Source organism: Schistocerca nitens, chromosome 9 (assembly GCF_023898315.1).
Source record: "Schistocerca nitens isolate TAMUIC-IGC-003100 chromosome 9, iqSchNite1.1, whole genome shotgun sequence".
Classification (NCBI taxonomy): Eukaryota; Metazoa; Arthropoda; class Insecta; order Orthoptera; family Acrididae; genus Schistocerca; species Schistocerca nitens.
In genome coordinates, this window is record NC_064622.1 from 357,404,749 (window position 1) to 357,424,822 (window position 20,074).

At 40.0% G+C, this 20,074-nt stretch overlaps 1 protein-coding gene across 4 annotated transcripts in view; it reads left to right on the forward strand.

Moving 5' to 3' along the window:
- LOC126203836 (mucin-5AC) overlaps nucleotides 1–20,074 on the forward strand; it is a 572,866-nt gene that overhangs the window by 536,331 nt on the left and 16,461 nt on the right. For all 4 annotated transcript variants that reach the window (XM_049938208.1, XM_049938210.1, XM_049938209.1 and 1 more), the window contains one exon: nucleotides 5,400–7,938. In XM_049938208.1, coding sequence (XP_049794165.1) covers nucleotides 5,400–7,938 — 2,539 coding nt within the window. The remainder of the gene's footprint in view (nucleotides 1–5,399; nucleotides 7,939–20,074) is intronic.

Here is a 20,074-nt window from a genome sequence, read left to right on the forward strand (position 1 = left end):
TTGGAACCTTTCCTCCATCTAGTCGAACAGGAATATAGTCCTTATTATCTGGACAAATCTGGCTGAGTTCTTCCTCTTGCCTTCATAACATTTTTCCCCACATTTACCTGTGGCCTGTGCCAATATTCCCTGTTCAGCTTTTAATTTTCTAGCCCTTCTTACCATTCTTTCTGGAACACACAATTCTTCTGTAGTTTTTTCTGATAGACTAGTTTGGGGAACTAAGGTCAAAATTTGAATTTCCTCATTATGGTTTGAAATATGTAATTTTTCTTTCAATAGTTGGATCAGCTGACTGTAATCTAAACAAGTCAAGCATTGCTTGCTTATGTATAGTGGCTCCAGTTCACTGGGATCAAATCCTCCAACTGCTGCAATTTTCTTAATTGCGCCTTCAGTGTGACGTATTTTTTGCTTTATGTGGCCTTTGGTTTCCCTTGCACTAATTCGTTGAAATTTTAAAGGTGATATTTAAACAGCTGTTAAGCTTGCATTCAAATTATGGGAAATATTAGTCTCATCATCAACTGACTGAAGCATAACACCCATCTGCGAATGTTTCATTGTATCAAATTCTTTTCTGCAGGATGGGCCCATTTTCTAGCTTGGTTTAATATCAGATATGGTTTTCCTTTTTAGCTGGTCAGCTGTTTCCATTTTAATTGAGCGTAAACATTTTTGTGAAGTATGCGTTTTCCTACCAAAAGGGTTGCAGCATGATCTTTGCAAAAATTCAAACATTCGTAGTAGTAAAGCTTCATGATGGAAGCGTAGTTGAGTGTTTTCAGTAGTGTGTACTCGATCGTGTAAACAATTTATGCTGTTATATTGAAAGTTCCTTTACAGTTTTTAGTCCTTTTAAGGCATGGGGAATCAGCATTTCTTGGTCAACAAATTCAATAAGCTTGCAATTCATATTCACAAAGAAGGTATGTAGCAGTTTTAGTACAGTTAAATGTAGCAATGAACCTATCACAAACTAGCACAGTGGACTCTCATTCGGGAGACAACAGTTCAGACCCGCGTCCCACCATCCTGATTTAGGTTTTCTCTGACTTCCCTAAATCATTTCAGGTTAATACATGGATAGTTCCTGTGAAAGGACACAGCTGACTTCCCTCCCCCTCCACCTTCCTTCCCTAATCCGATAGGATAAATGACGTCCCTGTTTGGCCCCCTTCTCTGAATCAACCAACTAGTCTATTACAGACAAGTTTAAATTTTTATTACCCACCAAATAAACAGCACAGTGAATATTTAAACAATGAATACTTAATAGACAAAGTTTCATACTTCAGGTGAAATTTTTGCACCTTGCCCAAAGACAGACCAAAATGGAAATATTTATTTCTAATTGAATGACATGGGCTCTGTTGATTGGGTGTTAATGGATGTAATGTGGCAGGTTTCCATTTTGAGACCCATGAATTTAAACTTGGTGCAGTCAAATTTTTTAGCAAATTCAAAGGAAAGTAACACAGTAATTAAACACACAAGCTAGGCCCTAATTTGTGAAACATCTAACAGCCACACAGACAGTAGTTTTGCATAAGATCAGGTCCATAGATCCTTTCCTCACTACTTATGCCTTGTTAAACTATGGGGGAAATTTGTGGCAATATGATTTATTGCCTACTTTGAACTGAGATAATGCCAAAAACATTGATTTCTGATCTTTACTTGCATCATTTATATTTAGAGTACAAGAAGTTGTACCACTATGCCCAGAAGCAAAGGGTTAGCTCTTACAGATTTGGAACAGTGGCATGCGAAACTTGAGGATTTGTTACTTTTCAGTCTCCGAAAAAGTGGTCAAAGTGGTCTTCACAAAAGTGACTCTAGTACCTCAATGAAGTTACAAGTGAACCTGAAACTTTGCAAAAGCTCATTAAGGTTCCTCAGGTACAGACATCATCGAAATTGAAGATGGTTGAGCTGGGAGCATGTTCTAAACTAGGACACTTGACATGGAAAAACCCTAATTTGAGTCGCTGTACTTGATACAGCTGTAGCAGTGGCTATAAAGCTTACTGCACATTATATGTTATATTGTTAGTGTACTGTAGTAAAATTGTTGCATTTCAACCACTGGTTAATGGGAAATAAACTTTAACTATGAGTTAAATTTTTGATAATTTTTTGTACTTTCTCCAAAAATAATTCCATTTGTATTTAAAATATGCTATTTTTCTACCCCCCCTCCCTCTTTCTCCCCCTCCCTCTTTCTCCCCCTCCCTCTTTCTCCCCCTCCCTCTTTCTCCCCCTCCCTCTTTCTCCCCCTCCCTCTTTCTCCCCCTCCCTCTTTCTCCCCCTCCCTCTTTCTCCCCCTCCCTCTTTCTCCCCCTCCCTCTTTCTCCCCCCTCCCCCTCCCTCCCTCCCTCCCGTGTGTGTGTGTGTGTGTGTGTGTGTGTGTGTGTGTGTGTGTGTGTGTGTGTGTGTGTGTGTGTGTGTGGTGGGGGGGGGGTGTTAAACTTCTTGAGACTTTGAATACTATACTTGATATTTAAGGAAAAACTAAATTTTTCAAAAGTAGCTACTTAAATTTGAGATGGCTAAAACTTATTGAATACATGCTATGCATGCTTAATCTTAACTCATCTGGTAGCATCCTGCATTTTTGCTGCATATTATTCTTTATTGATGTGTACCTTGTCCATCTGTAGAAGTTCCTTGGTCTTGTTTACTGCAGGATTAATTCTCATATAGCACTTTCACAATACCAATGTTGCTATCATTAAAATCAGTAACAGCATCACAGACCCCCACATGTTAGTGTCCCAGCAGAAACAATTTTAGGAATGTGAGTCCATATGAGATTGTTGGAAGACTGTTTTGGTTTGCGGGTCTGCCAATGTAGATATTTAAACACTTCAGGATATGCCATGCCTCTGTAAGTGGGCCTTAGAATTCAATGACTGCTGCTGGGATGAAATGTTTATGGCAGTATGATATGTTTGGTTGAGTACTGGGCCTTGAAATAGTAGCACCACGAATCTGGTCTGTGATGTATCAGTTTGTGATCTGTGCTTTGTTATCAAATGCTTTGCCATATCATCAAACACTTTGTGGAAGAATCTAATAGTGAATACCTCATTTGAACAAAGCAGTGTTATATGTAATGACCATCCTACAGTATTGTTGTAGTCCATAAATAAGTTTCTGTCGACTTACTCCTTATGGTTTCACCTTCAGAAAATTTGTTTTAAAAAATCACTTTAAACTTCCTTGGATTGGTACCTATGCTATTCTGGATGTGACCAACACGAAGATTTGTAATCTTTCCACCGTAAGGCTCAAGTGGCTACTACAGTATTCTATGCTTCTTAATTCCAGTCAACTGAGGACTTGGGTGTAACGAACACCCCTTTCATTTGTGGATCAACTGAAAATTTCAATAACCATAAAGGCCTCAGATCAACCATTTTTTCCTTCATAGCTCCTGTCATCGGTATGTTACTGGGTTCCATTATTTTCGTTCAAAATGATGTTGGTTAGAATCTTTGCTTTTCTGGAGAAAAATGTTGGCCCTCCTATAAATACAAAATATTTATTAAAAGCTACAGTGCTGCCAGTAGAAATTGGCAATTCTTCCTTTGTGATACTGCAATCCACAGTCTTCTATATAAAAAATGACTTCCTTTGATCTTGACGTAAAGCATGTAAAATTTTTAACACTTGAAACACGTGCAAGGGGTGTTCAGTAAATACCCAAACATAAGTTTTCTAGGCCAGTTTTGGTTTAAAAAATGCAGAATGTGTTGTGGGACAGTGTGGAAATTCCCTCTTCAGTCTCTATAGTTCGATGAAATTCAGATAGGTGGGGGCACTATATGTAGCCTTCAAATGTTGTCAGTAAGAGATGTGCTTTCCAAGCAGAGAGCTATCATTGGGTTTCTTTTGACAGAAAACCAGAGCACTGCAGATATTCATAGGCACTTGCAGAATATCTATGGTGACCTGTCTGTGAACAAATATATGGGGAGTCATTAGGTTTGGCATCTTTTAATCGTTGAAGCATAGTTGCACAAACTTATTGGCCAGCTGGTCACAGCTGTTGTATGTAGCTTCTGCAATGTTGGAATGTGCCGATGCTCTCATTAGAGATGGTAGACTGATCATGGTCTAACATCTTACTGTACAACTGGATGTCCCTGGTTTTAGTGCTGCAACAATTGTGCACCAGTTGGGATACTCAAAGGTATGTGCTCACTGGGTCGCTTGCCGATTAATAGAAGACCGTAAAGAGCAACGAAGGATCGCCTGTTCAGAATTACTTGCGTTGTTACAAGGCTAATTGTGACAATGTTTTGTTGAACATTGTCACAGGCAATGAAAAATATTCACAGGAAACAAAATGATAATCCATGGTGTGTGTCACACCACCTCTCCTCCCAGAGAAAAAGTTCAGAGTTGCACTCTTAGCTGGTAAAATAGTGACCGTCTTGTGAGATGCTGAAGGATTTAATTGTGTTTGACGTCTTCCCTCATGGTGCAACAATCAACTGTGAAGTGTATTGGCCTAACCTCAAGAAAGTGAAGAACTGACTTTTTTGTGTTTGTCACCGCAAAAAACCCAAATGAGTCTCCTTCTCCGTGAAAACCCAAGACCTCACCCAAGTCTGCGAACCCTAGAGCAGCTCTCAAATTTCATTGGCCTGTTTTTTCTCATTCACCTTACAGTCCAGGTCTCGCATCTTCAGACTTCCATCTGCTTGACACAGCGAACGATGCACTCTGTGGAAAGCAGTATGTGAATGATGGGGAGGTTATTGGTGAAGCAAGACCCGTCATTGACTAGTGGAGTGGTACCATGCGAGTGTATAGGCTCTCGCAGTAGGTGACAAAAGGCCATCACATTGAACAGTTATTATGTTGAAAAATGGGATTTTGTAGCCAAGAGAGTGGGGACTAGTCTGGTGCATTTGGATCCTAAATAAAATCAAGCCACTTACAGAAAAAACTGTTGCATTATTATTGAGTGACCCTCATAGAAACATTCTCTAGAGGAAAAAACTAATAAAATATAGTGCATGTGAATTCATAATTGATTTCTATATCACTTTACTGAGAAAATTGCACATTTTATAATGGGATAAAAATCCGAAAACATAATCTTTCTGTTTTACCTTGCCTTAACCATAATATGTGTTAAAATTCCATTGTTGAGCAACTTTCTTTGACAATTTTGAGAAGTTATATATTCAACAGTAAATAAACATTTAGTAAATATTACTTTCCCTAGAGGTGTGTGTGTGTGTGTGTGTGTGTGTGTGTGTGTGTGAGAGAGAGAGAGAGAGAGAGAGAGAGAGAGAGAGAGAGAGAGAGAGAAGAAAGAATATACTAGTGTGCTGCAATATTGGTATTCTCTGTGGTAACTTAAGTTTTCTTTTTTCCCACAGACAAATAATGAGAGCAACTTCATCATGTCACATAACATTGAAGGGTATCGAGGTGATAGAGATCTGGACACACTTATTAAGTTCATAGAGTCTGATACAGAAGGCAAAGGAAAAGCGAAAAGTTCATCTCACAGTAATGGTCCTCTTAACTTTAACAACAAGCAGCAACGTAATAATCTCCGTAAGGATGAGATAGTTGCTGGAACAAAGCCAAGGAAAGAACAGAAGAGTGCCAACAGCAGTATAATAATTGACGAGGATGAAGAGAAACCAGCGAAAGGTACTAGAAGTAGCAAACAGATTCCCAAAGAACATCGGAATGGTCCTACTGTTGACAAAAGCACTGAATCCAAACTAAAGAAGTCAAACAGCATGGAAGAAATATCTAACAGGAAGATAGAGGATCTGACAGCTGGTCCAGAATCAGGTGGTCTTCACGCAGAAAACATTTCAGTCCAACGTCGAATGAAGAAACAAACTTTACAAGAAATTGAATCAGTTGGCCGTACTTCTGGAGTAGACAGACGCTCGTGGGGACCAGAAGACCATCAATACTCCTGTAACGAGGCTGCTGTTTCCTCCACAGATGACAGTTCCTCGTCTCATCCAGGTGGTGGACGCAAACGTAGGGGACCAGTGAGTGATGATAGGCGCAGACCTGAACGTGATGCGACACCAGCACCAGCTAGTGGCAGTGTTTCAGGAACTGGTGAAGAAACGGGATTCTGTGTGTTTGAAAGCAAGAAGCGTCGGAAGAAACGACGTAGTAGCAGTGGTATTCGGAGTAACCCTTCGTCTGGTGTAACGTTGTTTGCTGACGATGGGAGACGTTCTGGTGGGGGGCAGTATAACACAACTCAGTATCCAGCAGTGTGTCAAGGAAGTCGTGAAAGTGGATACCACCAGAAAAAGACATTCAATGGTAACAGTGGCTTCCCTCCACATGACAGAACAGCTGATGATAGTGGTGGCAGTGTTGTGCTTTATCAGTACCGTCGTCCACGTTCACCTGAACACTGCCGTCGAAAGTCTACTTCCAGTGTACCACCATCAGATAAGTCTGACAGTAGTGACTTAGACAGTGTCCATTCACTACCAGTGTCTTCTACAACTGCTCGTCCCACATTGGACCAAACATCGACATCCAGTGGCTCAACACCTCAGGCGTCGTATGCAGACATTGCAAAAATGGCATCTGTAAATGTTACCACATCACAAGGTGTTTACGGCGGTGTTGGTTTTGGTAATAGTAAGTGGCCAGCAGTGTCTGTTCCTAAAGGAGTTGTTATATCTCCTCCGACGACTTCTTCCACAAGTACTCCTAGCAGTAATCCACAATTTATAACTGGACCCAAAGTCAATATTGGAGCTCCCCCAGTTAGTGGCTCAAAATTGGGTAACAATCCTGCCTCACCAAACTCCAGCAGTGCTAACAGTAGTCACAGCAATGCAAGCACCAATGCCCCAAATAGTTCAACATCTGGTGACGATACTTCTCCAGCATCTAGTGTGAATCAAGACACGGATCCTGTTGAACCTTCTGCCAAATTTTTAAACCCTATCCCTGATTCTCGTACGAAAAAGGATGCTATGACGAACACAACTACAGATTTCAAATTAGTGCCTCCTTACTCAACTGAAGTAGAGTCTAACCCTAAAACCCATGTGAAACCACCAGAACATCCCATAAACATTTTTCTTGACAGTGAATATCCGTCACTGGAGGAGAGCTTGGTATGTGATAAAGCGGAACGGAAACTCGGTAAACTTCCTTGTCAGCAAGCTGCTCCTTTGCAGAGTTCAGTATCTGGTAACTGTGATTCACTGCCTCAAGGACAGCAGGCAAACTCAGCTGCAACAGGAGTGTGTTTGCCTAATCAAGTGCCTACAGCAGTGCAAGATACAAAAGTGTTGAATACAGTGTTACCAACTGTGCTTCAATCTAATCCATTGCAGAACCAATCTTGCCCATCCTCCCAAAAATCTCCGTGTCAAGACAGTGCTTCACAAGAAGCAAAACCTACCTCCAATTATAACCCCAGTCCACAGCCTGAACAACATACCATCTCATCAGTGACTCAAAATCATGAGATGTCTCCTACACCTTGTATTTATCCCACACCTGTAAGTCAAAGTACAGTGCCACCTCCAGCAAAACATAGGTCGGCGAGCAGGAAAGTGTCATCTGTAAGCTGCCCTCGTCCACCAGTGATCATTATGAATGATGATGATAGTGGAACAAGCTATGGAGACTCAGCACCAGTGGAATTGACATTTGGTTTTGAGGTGAATGAACAGCTGCTTCTATTAGATGGTGAGGAAGCATCAGGTTCTGATGCAGTAAATGACCTGTCGTCTCCACTGGAGAATGATGCACAAATTTCCAGTGATGAAACAGGTGCATCTGTGCCAAGAGTTTCCCCAGTGGTTGACAAGACTGGTAGAGCATCCAGTGTGGGTGATGACTTTTCTGCCAGGTTCCGGGAACCTGCTGTCCAAGCTGGAAATTATGACAAAATAGTAGATTTCGTGGGCATGGGTAAGTAACTGCAATATTTTATGTATCTAGTTAATAACAGTTAATATTAATAAAGTATGTGACAGTGTATTTATAAGACTGTGTAAGGAGGTATTGTTTACTGTTAGTCATGATATGTTGCATTTTTTTTCCAGCTTTTTGGCCAGTATTGATAACAGTACCTAAAACAACTGGACTACGTGTAAAGATTTTTCAAAATTACTGTAACTGTTGGCTATTGTACCAAATTTCACCTAAGATTTATTTTTAGAGAATGTCACTACCAAAAGCAAATAATGTTCATTATTTCTCTCTTGACATATCACAAAAGAAATAGACGTGTGTGTGTGTGTGTGTGTGTGTGTGTGTGTGTGTGTGTGTGTGTGGCAGATACGCTGCTTACCACAAGCCAGAATAAAGTAATCGGTAAAGAACTGAGAGCAGTGTGAGCTGAATAAATTGAAAGCTTGAGAAACCAATGAAACTTCCTGCAAATAATAATGGGATACTGACTTACACACAAACCAAATCACAACCAGAAAAGAAAAATGTTACAAATTGAAACGAAGAATGGAAGAAGTTTAAAACAGGCATAGTAATTCCTTTTAATTTTGTTAGTTTTGTGGACTTTGTGAGGGCAGAATTATTTTAAACAGGTATTTCTATGGAGTATAATAATCTAATTGAGTGTAATGTTGCTAACACTGATTCAAACAAGTAGAATCGGACGGAATTGGACCACCCCCTGCTCAGCCCTCAGAGGACTTTTGCCATTCAACAGTTCTGGAGAGAACACACACACACACACACAGGCTGTGAACACTAACACCATCACACAACTAAAGACAACTGTCTGAAGTTACCTATTTTGAAAATTAATTATTAATGGGTAAGGTTGCATTAACTTCGTGCCTCTGACAAGAAGAGAGAGAGAGAGAGAGAGAGAGAGCAGGATTAGAGACAGAAATTAAACGGAGACCTCCATATCTGTTTTTAAAGTTACTTGCTAATTTAATCCCAACTGGTTCCAGAACACTACCCCAATAGTGGGAAGTGCATGCCAGAATCTCCCATTTTCTGTGTGATAGAATGACTGGTGCCAAGACAAAAGTTCTGCAATACCAGATTTGCTTGGCCATTGTAAGCATGTGTGACACTTAAGCTCATTACATTGATTCTCCGCAGCTTTGATATTCTGACTAATGACATACTAAAACTGCAAAGAATACGGTAAGACACCCGCCTTACACAAACAGAGATAATCCTTAACAGAACATAAAAATCCTAATCTTACATGGTGGATGAACAGATTTCACATCATGTTTCTGCAACATACGACAAATCCTCTTGGAAATGCTCGCTGAATTAGGCAAGAAGACTGTGGGCTTACATGCCACCTTGGTATTGTCATTAGACACCCATTGCACTGTTGATCAGTAATGCAACGCACATCTGATCTTTCACTGCAACCATTCTGATGGAAGGTGACCTCAAAATGGACAAATTCGGCTGAATTAGGATCTGTGAACTAAACTATGAAGTCACCCTTCACATTGAACCAGATAGTAACAACTATTGGCCTGTAGATATGTCGGTGTGAAGTGGCTTGCTATAAATGGCATGTCCCAGTGTACCATCAACGTTCTTCCTAACCAACATATCAAGGGTGACCCAGTGGAAAAAATATTCAGGTGCTTTGAATTCAGCTGTTCCAGAAAGTTGTTCAAATTCTCACTGTGTCGTTCAAATTCTCACTGCCATGAGGCCAAACGACAAAAGTTTCATCTGTGTATCTGAAAACACGCGGGTTTCAAAGCCACGAACTCCAAGGCAAGTTCCCTTTGCTATTCCACAAACAGACATGCAAAATACAGAGTCCATCAGAAAAAGGTATACACACTTGAAGGAACGCAAAAGATTACTTATGTATTTATTTAAAATTTAATGATTGATCACACATGTTGTGCAACCTTCAGTGTAGCACATGGTTACTTTAAATGTTAAAAATATTCACCGTTGGTGGCTATACACACAACAGAATGGTGAGCGCTTGCTGCAACTACATCAGTCAGTTTTACAGTGGAGATTGCTGCACATGTCTCTGCAATCTCCTGGCGAAGTTCCTCCAGCATGCATGACTTACATCGATGGACGTTATCTTTCACAGTTCCCCACAAGTAAAAGACCATAGGTGTTACATCTGGTGACAGTGAAGGAAACTCAATGGGCCCTCTTCGCCCAATCGAGTGCCACAGAAAACTGTCCTCCAGGAAAGCACGTACAGCTAGGTGGTAGTGTGGTGGTGCCCCACCCTGTTGGTAGAAGACCTCTAAATCACTTCCATAAAGTGCACGTATACTTAGCAAAATTGATGTAACATTTCCAGGTACACGTCTCCAGTGACAGCAGCATCAAAGAAAAAGGGTCCTACTAAGCCCCTAGATGATAGTCCACATCACACATGAACCCCCCAATTCGTCCAGATAAATGTGCAGATTTTCCGGTGCCCAGTGCACACATTATGCCAGTTCATGGTTCCATTAATTTTAAATTGTGCCTCTACACTACCTTCGTCACAAATTGTTCATCAGTTTACCATTTACTGATACCATTCGCAAAATTGCTTTCGGCGATCAGGATCGTCATCATTAATCACATGCAGTAATCGTGGAATGTAAACTTTCCACTTTGCAGCTTTCAGAATTCTTCGTACACTTGTACTGCTAATCCCCACTTCATATGCACGTTGCATAGCAGACTTCTGTGGAGAATTGACAAATATTTCCAACACGAGAGCCGATGAAGCAGGACTTGTAGATGTACGCTGTCTTCCTGATCTTCCTTTCTAAATATCACAAATAATTCCATGAAATTCAAACTTGTCAATGATGCGTTTAATCGTTAGGCGGGTTGGCAGTTCTGTTTCATACTCCCGCCTCAACTGACGTTGCACTTCAATGGCAATATCAAACTTGAAAAACCACTTCACAATACATCTTCATTGCTTGAATGTCAAGCATGCTCCAGCCATCTTGTTTCTCAATACAGAGATAAAAGTGCTAACATCTGTTGAGTTGAAGACTATACAACAACACACCTGTTACTCAAATTGAAAGACAATATTGATCTCTCTATACAGCCTGACCAGGAGAGTGTACATTTTTTTGGGGGGCTATGTAGGTAACATGAAGAGCTTCAGATTGCGACTCCACCTGTCTGTAAGTAACTGGACATCAACACATGTTGAAATTGATTCTTAATTCAACACCAATTAACCGTAACGAATTGGAGAAACATAAGTGAAGACAGAGACCTTATTAAAACTTCCCACTGCTTACCAAGTCATTCACAATTAGTGTAAGAGGAATCCCTTCCTTATGGACCTCATCAAGGATGGATTGCTCTTAAGACTGATTGTAACACTGGTGCTCCAATATACCGTGTAGCAAAACAACTTGGGACTGTTGAGCCTGAAGTAGGTCAATACAAACATAACACTAAGAACTTGAGTTATTTACTTCAGTTAGAGGGAATGAGTTGGAATGACCATAGTTTCGAAGTGGTGTCTGTCTCCAGTCATATTCCTTTGTCTTATTTGTTAGTTAATTGAGGTTAGGTCTGGTGTTGAATTGGGAACTCATTTTGACATGCTGACTCCTGCTTACTTTGTATACAATGATTGGTACTTTAAGCAGACAGATAACATTAACGGTGGGAAGTCAGTTTTCGCCGATTATTGCTAGTTTATGAGGAGTTCAAGGAACATGACTTTGAGTGGGCAGCTTTGAAACCTGTAGGTTTATTTCATATATGTAGATGATACTTCTGTTGTCTGGCATTGTCAGTGAGAATTTCAACGACTTTCTAGAAATGTGAATTCAATCTACCCAAATATTCTTTTCACGATGGAGGTGGGTAAGGACGGCTGCCTTGCTACCTACGTTGGAGTGTTGGTCAGGAGGAAAGTTAATGTTATGTTGGGGCATGCTGTTTGTAGCAAGCTCCCTCACACTGACTTTTATTTCCAGGCTGATAGTGATCACCATCTGTCTCAGCATGAAGGGCTGCTTTGTACCTAGGTTCACAGGGCCCACTTCATCTCACTCACTTAAGACTTTGTCATCTGAATTAGCCCATCTTGATGTCACCTTCAGTCAGAATGGTTCAAGTGAATGACTGATCAAATATGCATTGTATTATTGACCACTGTGGCATCAAAGTCTGACCTTTTTGCCTTACCCACAGAGCATTTCATACAGTATTGGTCATATTTTGTGAAAATGGTATGAGAAATGTTTCTCGACCACAATGTAAGGTTAGGGCCTTCTTCAGTTTCTGTAACGAATGAACTTGGTTCGTGCAAGGTGGGTCTACCATAATACTTGTAGTTGTGATGTCTCATGTACTGGACCAACTGGATAAACTGTGGAGGATCGATATGCTTAGCATAAGTGTCACACATGCTTAAAACAGCTGAGCAAATCTGCTGTTGCAGAACATTGCCCTGGTACTGGCCTTCCTATGGAAGATACCACAGAGATCTGGCATGCTCTTTCAAAAATTGGGATAATGTTACTAAGGAACTAGGTTCAATTAGCAAGTAACCTTATAAATAGAGGTTTTTGTTTACTGTGGGGAATCCTGTTCTCTCCTTTGCCATAAAACAGAGACAGAATTAATGCTACCTTACCTATTGATTGTTAATTTACACAATTGATAACTTCTGACATTGTGTGTGCACTTGTTTGTTTCTTTCCAGAATTGTTCTGTTAATTAGGGTTATAAATTCCCTTGCATAGCATGTTTATGCTGCAGCTTTGCCTTGAAAAGAATAGGGTGTGCACCTCTCAAAAATATTGGCAGTTGTCGACGATGTCACCTGTCTGCTTTCTGTAAGTTCTTTGAACATTGTACATGCTGGGAGAAACTTGGAGCGCACAGCTGAGAGATTAGTCTGATGTTCGAGGACAGCTATAATAACTGTACTCACACTTAACTGCACAGTGATAGATGTTGTCATTTATGAATTTTGCATTTTGCGTTATATACCTGTCTACCACCACCACTTTAGTTGCTGATGGGCCCTGACTGCCTCATCGGTTCACCTCCATACATCTGTTCACTACTTTTGTCTTCCATCCAATTGCATAGATGATATTCATGATTACGATGGAGAACGTGTCGTGAGTAGGTCAACTGGCATGAGATCCATCCATGTACCCATTGATCAGCACCCCTTCCCTCTGAGTGGAATGTTACCTATCTGTAATTATTCTCTCAGGCATAATGTTATCTGCCACTCTCTCCACATGTTGTAACCAACATATAAGCTGCAACTAAATGGACATCTAGATAATTCAAGCAGCTGAAACCTGTAATGGAATTGTTAGAGGCTCTTATGTCATCTGGAGTTGTTCTGGCCTTAAACTATGTCAGTATCTTATGTATTTTCTTATTTATGGCGAGTCCAGTTTTTGATCCTTACTACTTAATGAATTTCAGTAACCCTTTAACTGCTTTGGACGCGTTGACGCGTGTGCCTTTGTACCTGTCCCTGTGTGTTCTGAATGTGTTCATATGCGCCACCAGTCCTTCTACCATGTACTCTGAATGTGTTTACGTGTGCCACCAGTCCTCCTACCTGGTACCCTGAACGTGTTAACGCGTGCAACCAGTCCTTCTACCTCGTTCTCTGAACGTGTCTGCACATAGGAGGACTGGTGGCGCTCATAAACACGTTCAGAGCACACAGGGACAGGTACAAAGGCACGTGTGTTAACACGTCCAGAGCAGTTAAAGGGTTAAGGGTGTTCACATTTCTAGCCGCAGTTGCAATATAATCTATATCTGAACACAATATTGTTTTTTAATTGGCTTATGCTGTCTTCTTCAACTTGACATTGCATTATGTATCATCCGGTTTCACTCTAGCTGTAAAGTTAAATGCACTTGACATTTTTGTCATTTGCCTTCACTTTTGCCTCTGTCCTGCTGTCGCAGGTTTGAATCCTGCCTCGGGCATGGATGTGTGTGATGTCCTTAGGCTAGTTAGGTTTAAGTAGTTCTAAGTTCTAGGGGACTAATGACCTCAGAAGTTACGTCCCATAGTGCTCAGAGCCATTTGAACCATATCTGTCCTGCCTTTGCAACTTCACTAACCTTCTTGTCACAGACATGCAGTTTATAGTACCTCTTTAACTGTTTGCTCCTAAAAGATTATTAGAAGACTGTCAAGAATCAACTACTAATAGGTGCTTCTGTGCATCATATCTACACAATGTTTTCCTTTGTATGTGTAATGACAAGCAGCTTGTCTGAAGTGTGTATGTTTGGTTGAAAACCACACTGGTATTCCCATTAGAAATTTTCTGTGCACTTTTCCATTCAGCACTCTTGCTAATATATTTTAGGCTGTGTTCAGTAATGTTACATATTTATAGTTTTCATATATACATCCAGTTTCTATTCAGAATATCCTGTCAATCTCCACAACAGTGTTCTACTTTAATTATCCTACAGTTCTTACTTTGTGTGTCTTTGGCATTAGCTACATTTGTTCTCATGGGTCCAGTTGGTTAGTGGAAATGATTGGTAGACATATCTGAAGTAAAAAGGACAAACCAGGAATTCAGTTAGGAATTTTGTTTCATACACTTCAGACATTTTTTATTATGGTTTAGTTATTCTAGACATACATACTGTTGCCTCCTATGCGTGTGCTAAGAGTTCAGTGCAGTTGAAAACCAACAAGATTGTTGTAATTTTGACTACAGGAAACGGTGGATTAGAGAGAAATTGTTAACAGTATTTGAAGTAGAACTGACTGTTACGATCTGTGGGAGTGTTCGAAGGAAATGCTCAGTGCAAGCTACTTCATGTATTTGAAGAAATTACTTACAGTAGTGAAATAGGCAACAATTGTTACTGAATTTTTGTTGTTGTGATCTTCAAAGTCACAAGACTAACATGATTGAGTTCTCAACACTAATGAATCCTGTGGAATCCCCTTCTCTGAATAACTACTGCAACCTACATACATTTGAACCTGCCTATTGACTCATGCTTCGGTCCAGCCCTTCAGTCCTCCACCTCCTACTTCAATCATTTACCACACACATGTTAGAAGTTTCTGTATGCAGTCCAGCCATAGCAGCCAAAGAAAGTGGTGACGGCCGTTTGGCTAAAAGCCCAAATATAGAGCAGTAGTTTTGTTGATGTCAGCAACTCAGCGTCTCCTTTCTATGGTGAGCAGCAATCTATTCTTTCCATAATGTCATTATTCTGTCCTAGATTTTCCATTTTTTTAAAGTAATAATTCTGTAATATTAACAACTGTCAGCAATTACCTTTTGGGATATTTAACGTGCTCACCAGGGTCTCTATAATTCTAGGGGAATGCCGTCCATTCAAGGGGACTTGTGTATTCCAGTGCTCCGTAAAGTTGTTCTTGCAGTATATCCTCTCGCATCTCATCTTTTGTACTCTGTCCTTTTCTATAATTTTGCTTTAAAGTTCGTTTATCTTCTGTGGCCTTTTTTCCCTTCCACCTTTCAGGTTTCTCTTCTTTGGTTAGTAATGGCTTGTCATATGAGCTCTTGATATTTGTGCAGCAGCTTTTTTTCTCCTGTCGTCTCTCTTAATTTTCTTTCAGGCAGTACCCAGTTTTCCCTGAGTCATACATGCTACACCTTTGCATGTTTTCTTTACCTGTTCCTGTTTAGCCGTTTTGTATTTCTGTCAGTCTCGTTTTTGGCAGGTTTTTTTAGCAGTTTTTTGGCACCTATTTGAGCCTTTGATATCTTTGCTATTTCAGATCTTAAAACTACCCCTTTGTGTTTTGTTTCCGTTTGTCAGTTCTGAAACTCACTGCAACCTCCGATTCTTTAAACTAATCAATGTTCTATCTCTGTAATTAGCAACCATTTTGCAGTTTCATTTGTTTTAATCTCCATTTCATAACCAATTACTTAAGAGTCCACATCCGCCCATGAAATGTCTTTCAGCTTAAAATCTGGTTTCGAAATCTGTTGTCTTTCATACACTATAGTTAAAAGTAAATGTCTCCATGAAAAATACTGCCAGACAGTGTCTTTCATTCTTTCATCTAATTCATGTTTAATACTTCTCCATCTCTTCCTTTTTCCTATTGTTGAATTCCAGTCTTCCATCATGATTAAATTACACTCTCTCTTAATTACATAAATAATGTTATTCAGCATACATTCTTTCAGTTTGTTTTCAAAGCTAGTTGGTGTATAAAACGTGTTCTTCTCTGGTGTGTCGGTTTTGTGTATCTTGGCCACGATAATACATTTTTTATGCTGTTCATAGTACCTTCACCACATTCCTACTTTATTCGACCTTATTCCCTCCTTAGTTGTTCATTGATTTTGTATTGAAACCTCTGTGCTCACCTCAATTGCTCTTCTTTTTGTTGTCAACTTGTTTAATTCCCAGTGTATCTATCTTCAACTTAACCATATCTCATTAATTAAATTCTGTAAACTACCTATCCGATTAAGGGAGCTGTCATTTCACGGTCCTACCCATTGAATGACGGTTCGGTTTTTCTTGGTGACATCATCTTTAGTCCCCCATCTCATTACCCACAGTTTTACCTCTGGAATATTTCACCCAATAGAATGCCACAAAAATTAAGCCATACAGTAGAGATGCACGTCGTCAGGGAATATAATGGCCGTAGTTTCTCCCCTTACTTTCAGTCTTTTGCAGTACCGCCACAAGAAGGCCATATTGCCTAATGTTACAAAGCTAGATCCACCAGGTGGTTGCCCCTGTGACTACTAAAAAGCCTGGTGCCTGCCCCTGTTCAGGAACCATAGGTTAGTATGGCCTCTCCCCATATATACCTCCATCATAGCTGAACATATAGTATGGCTGGTTGTATTGTAAAGGCAGTCAAGTCATTCCATCCTGTCGCGGTGAGCCCATTATTCATGGGTGGTTGAAATTAAGGCCAGTAAAAAATAATTCTTTACTGAATCTCACTGATGATTGGAGCTTTTGTATGTAAAAAAAAAAATTACTTGTACCATTATCTTGTGTATTGTTTTGTTCTTGTTGATTAAGATTGCCTTATGGGAAGCAAATGCTAGTTTAAAAGCAACTTTATATAGATGTAAAATCTCTTGCTAGGGTGAGGTGTTCAGAAATGACAGAAAATTTCAGTGAAGACATTTTTTGACACGCCTTGCCGTATGTGATCATATGTTGTTTTTGATATACAGCTATGGCAATTGTGTGAAGAGCTTTTCGGTATGTTATTGTTTCCGCTAGATACGTAGTCACAAGTAACGTGAAAAGTAGTGATTCAAAGATTGTTTACAGATTCATCTACAGAGGCTGTATTAGTCATCTAAATTAAAGTGCTCAGTGTTACAACCATCTTCCCACAAATATAAATTCTGTTTCTTGAAGAAGGAAGGAGGCGGGGCTTCTTTGTCTCTTGATTTTGTAACTCTGTAAATACTTGTTAAACGAAATTTTATCACGCGTTTAGTTTGTACCGTAAAGCATAAATAAAATGTCGATTTTGGGTTTTGTTCATGTTTGTTGGTTCAGTTTAGTTTGGTATCACCCAGTACTACTTCACTAGCCTTCTGTATGGCCACAATGTTCTGTTAAAGGATTACATAATGTTTTCTATTTTTAATGACAAATCTGGCTTGTCTGTAGTTCTGGTCACTGTGTAGAATTTTGTGGACCAGCTATGCTGTGCCACAACCATAAGCACTTCTCAGACTCATCTTCTCTGCTGCAGGAAATTGCTAATGCTTTCCAACTAACAGCTTATACCAGATTATCAAATGATGAGTAAACACATTTTCACTTTCAACCATCCATTTCCAGATGTTTATTGCGTAACTGCATTTACAGTTCAGTCACATGACATTAATACATTCTTTGCCTATGAGAACGAAAACGAGTGCTGCCAGTCTCAATAATACAAAAACTTTCGTACATTACAATAAAAAAATCATTCGTTTTTCTCCAAAGAGATTCTATTATCTTGTTTTCTCTGTGCACCTCTTCTGTCTGTGGGCTGTGTATCAGATGCCTAGGAAGTACAGTAGAATCCCACTAATCTGAACTAATTGGGACTGGACCTTGTTCGGATTAGCCAAAATTATGGTGACGAGTTTTTAGACTGAAGTATACCAGGCAGATAAGTAGGTACAGCATGGTAACAAATGGGAACAAGTGTGGGAGCAATGGCTCACTCTCACTCCCTGCCCTTGTTGTTGTGCATTGTTGAGACCTTTTTAGTGTCTGAAGTCAGTGCACTACCAGTTGGCTCAGAAAGCTCTTGGTTATGTTTGTTATCGATTGCTGGCACATGTAACAGTTGTACTGTATTCGTTCAGGTGTAGTGGTTTACGTACTTTTGTCATGAGTAAACGGACACATACAATGTTAACTCTCAAAGAAAAACTGAATGAATGCTTTGAAGTGCATAGACAACGGTGAGAATGTATCCTAACTGGTAACAGAACTGGGTGTTGGTAAAGCAACCGTTAGTGATTGGAAGAAAAACTGATTGAAACTTGAACAATCCTGTGCAATGTCTTCGGGAAAACAATCAAAAATTCGGCAGACTTTGTAACAGTCCCAATACGATAAAGTGGATGAAGATCTTTTCCGTTGGGTTATGCAAGAAATAGAAAGGGGAACTCCTTTCGGTGGAGCACTGGTTCAGGAGAAGACTGTTTACCTGAACAAGTTAATGAATGAATGAATGAATGGTGATAAGTCTTTTAGTGCGAGTATGGGTTAGTTGGACAGATTAAAAAAACGTCATTGAATCAGTCGGCTAACAATTAACAGAGAAAAGCTTTCTTCTGACCGTGATGCAGCGAGGGAATACTTGGGTGAGTTTGAAAAAATAAGAGAGGGAAAGTATTATCCCCAACAAATTTATAATGCTGACGAGACTGGCCTTAATTTTAGGGCATTGCCAACAAAAAGCCTGGCATCAAAAGTGGACCACCATGCTCCAGGTTTTAAAATGTGCTATGATCGTGTGACTTTATTAGTGTGCAGCAATGCTGCTGGTAATCACAAGCTGCCTTTAATGCTGATCAGCAAATCTGCTAGGCCCAGAGCTTTTAAAAACTGCAACATGAAGTACCTGCCCATATATTATCGCAACCAGAAAAAAGCATGGATGGATGGGATGGATGGAAAGCTGTTCAAAGAATGGTTTCACGGCCAGTTTGTTCCTCTGTTAAACGGTTTTCTAAGGAAAATCATTTGTCTCCCCATGCAATCATTTTGATTCATAACGCGCCATCTCACCCCAGCATTGAGGAATTGTGATGGAGAAATTGTGGCAAAGTTTTTGCTGCCGAATGTTACACCACTTCTACAGCCGATGGACCAGGGTGTACTGCAAACATTAAAACCTATTTACAGAAAACAATTTTTAAGAATGCTGATCCAAGATAATAGCATTCGTTTAGTGGACAAAATAAAAAAGACCAACGTGAAGGATGTTGTTTATTGGGCCACTGAGGCGTGGCAGAATATGTCCCTACTCTTAGAAAATCGTGGAGAAAACTGTGGACATGTCTTGAATTTCAAGACAACATAGTTGAAAATGAAGAGGAAAATCTACTACAAATGATACAATCCCTGGATGTCAAGAAGCTAGTGAAGGAGACAGGGATGAGTGGATGGAAGTGGATGGGGCATGTGTGGAGAACCTTACTGACGCTGATTTAGTTGCTGTGACTCAAGACAGGGAGAAGTGGACCACTGTGACGGTAGTGACAATGAGCCTGAAAGCGACAAAGGAGAGCTGGTGCCACACAGTGACGCAGCAGAAGCCCTTGACCTTGCACTACATTATTTGGAGCAACAGCCCACTGCTTCACCTGCTGATTTGATGTTTGAGACAATGGCGCAACTATGCCTCATATAACAGACTGTCTTCATTATGCCAAAAATCAATGACAGAGTTTTTGTAATCTAAAAAGTAGGGATAAAATGTCCACTGTATTTTAGTAAGTTTGACACCTTTTCTTTCAATTTTATGCATTGTTTAAACCTAATGTTTTCTTGCCAATTTTTCTAATACATGTTTACTATAGTGTGTGTGTGTGTGTGTGTGTGTGTGTGTGTGTGTGTGTGTGTGTAG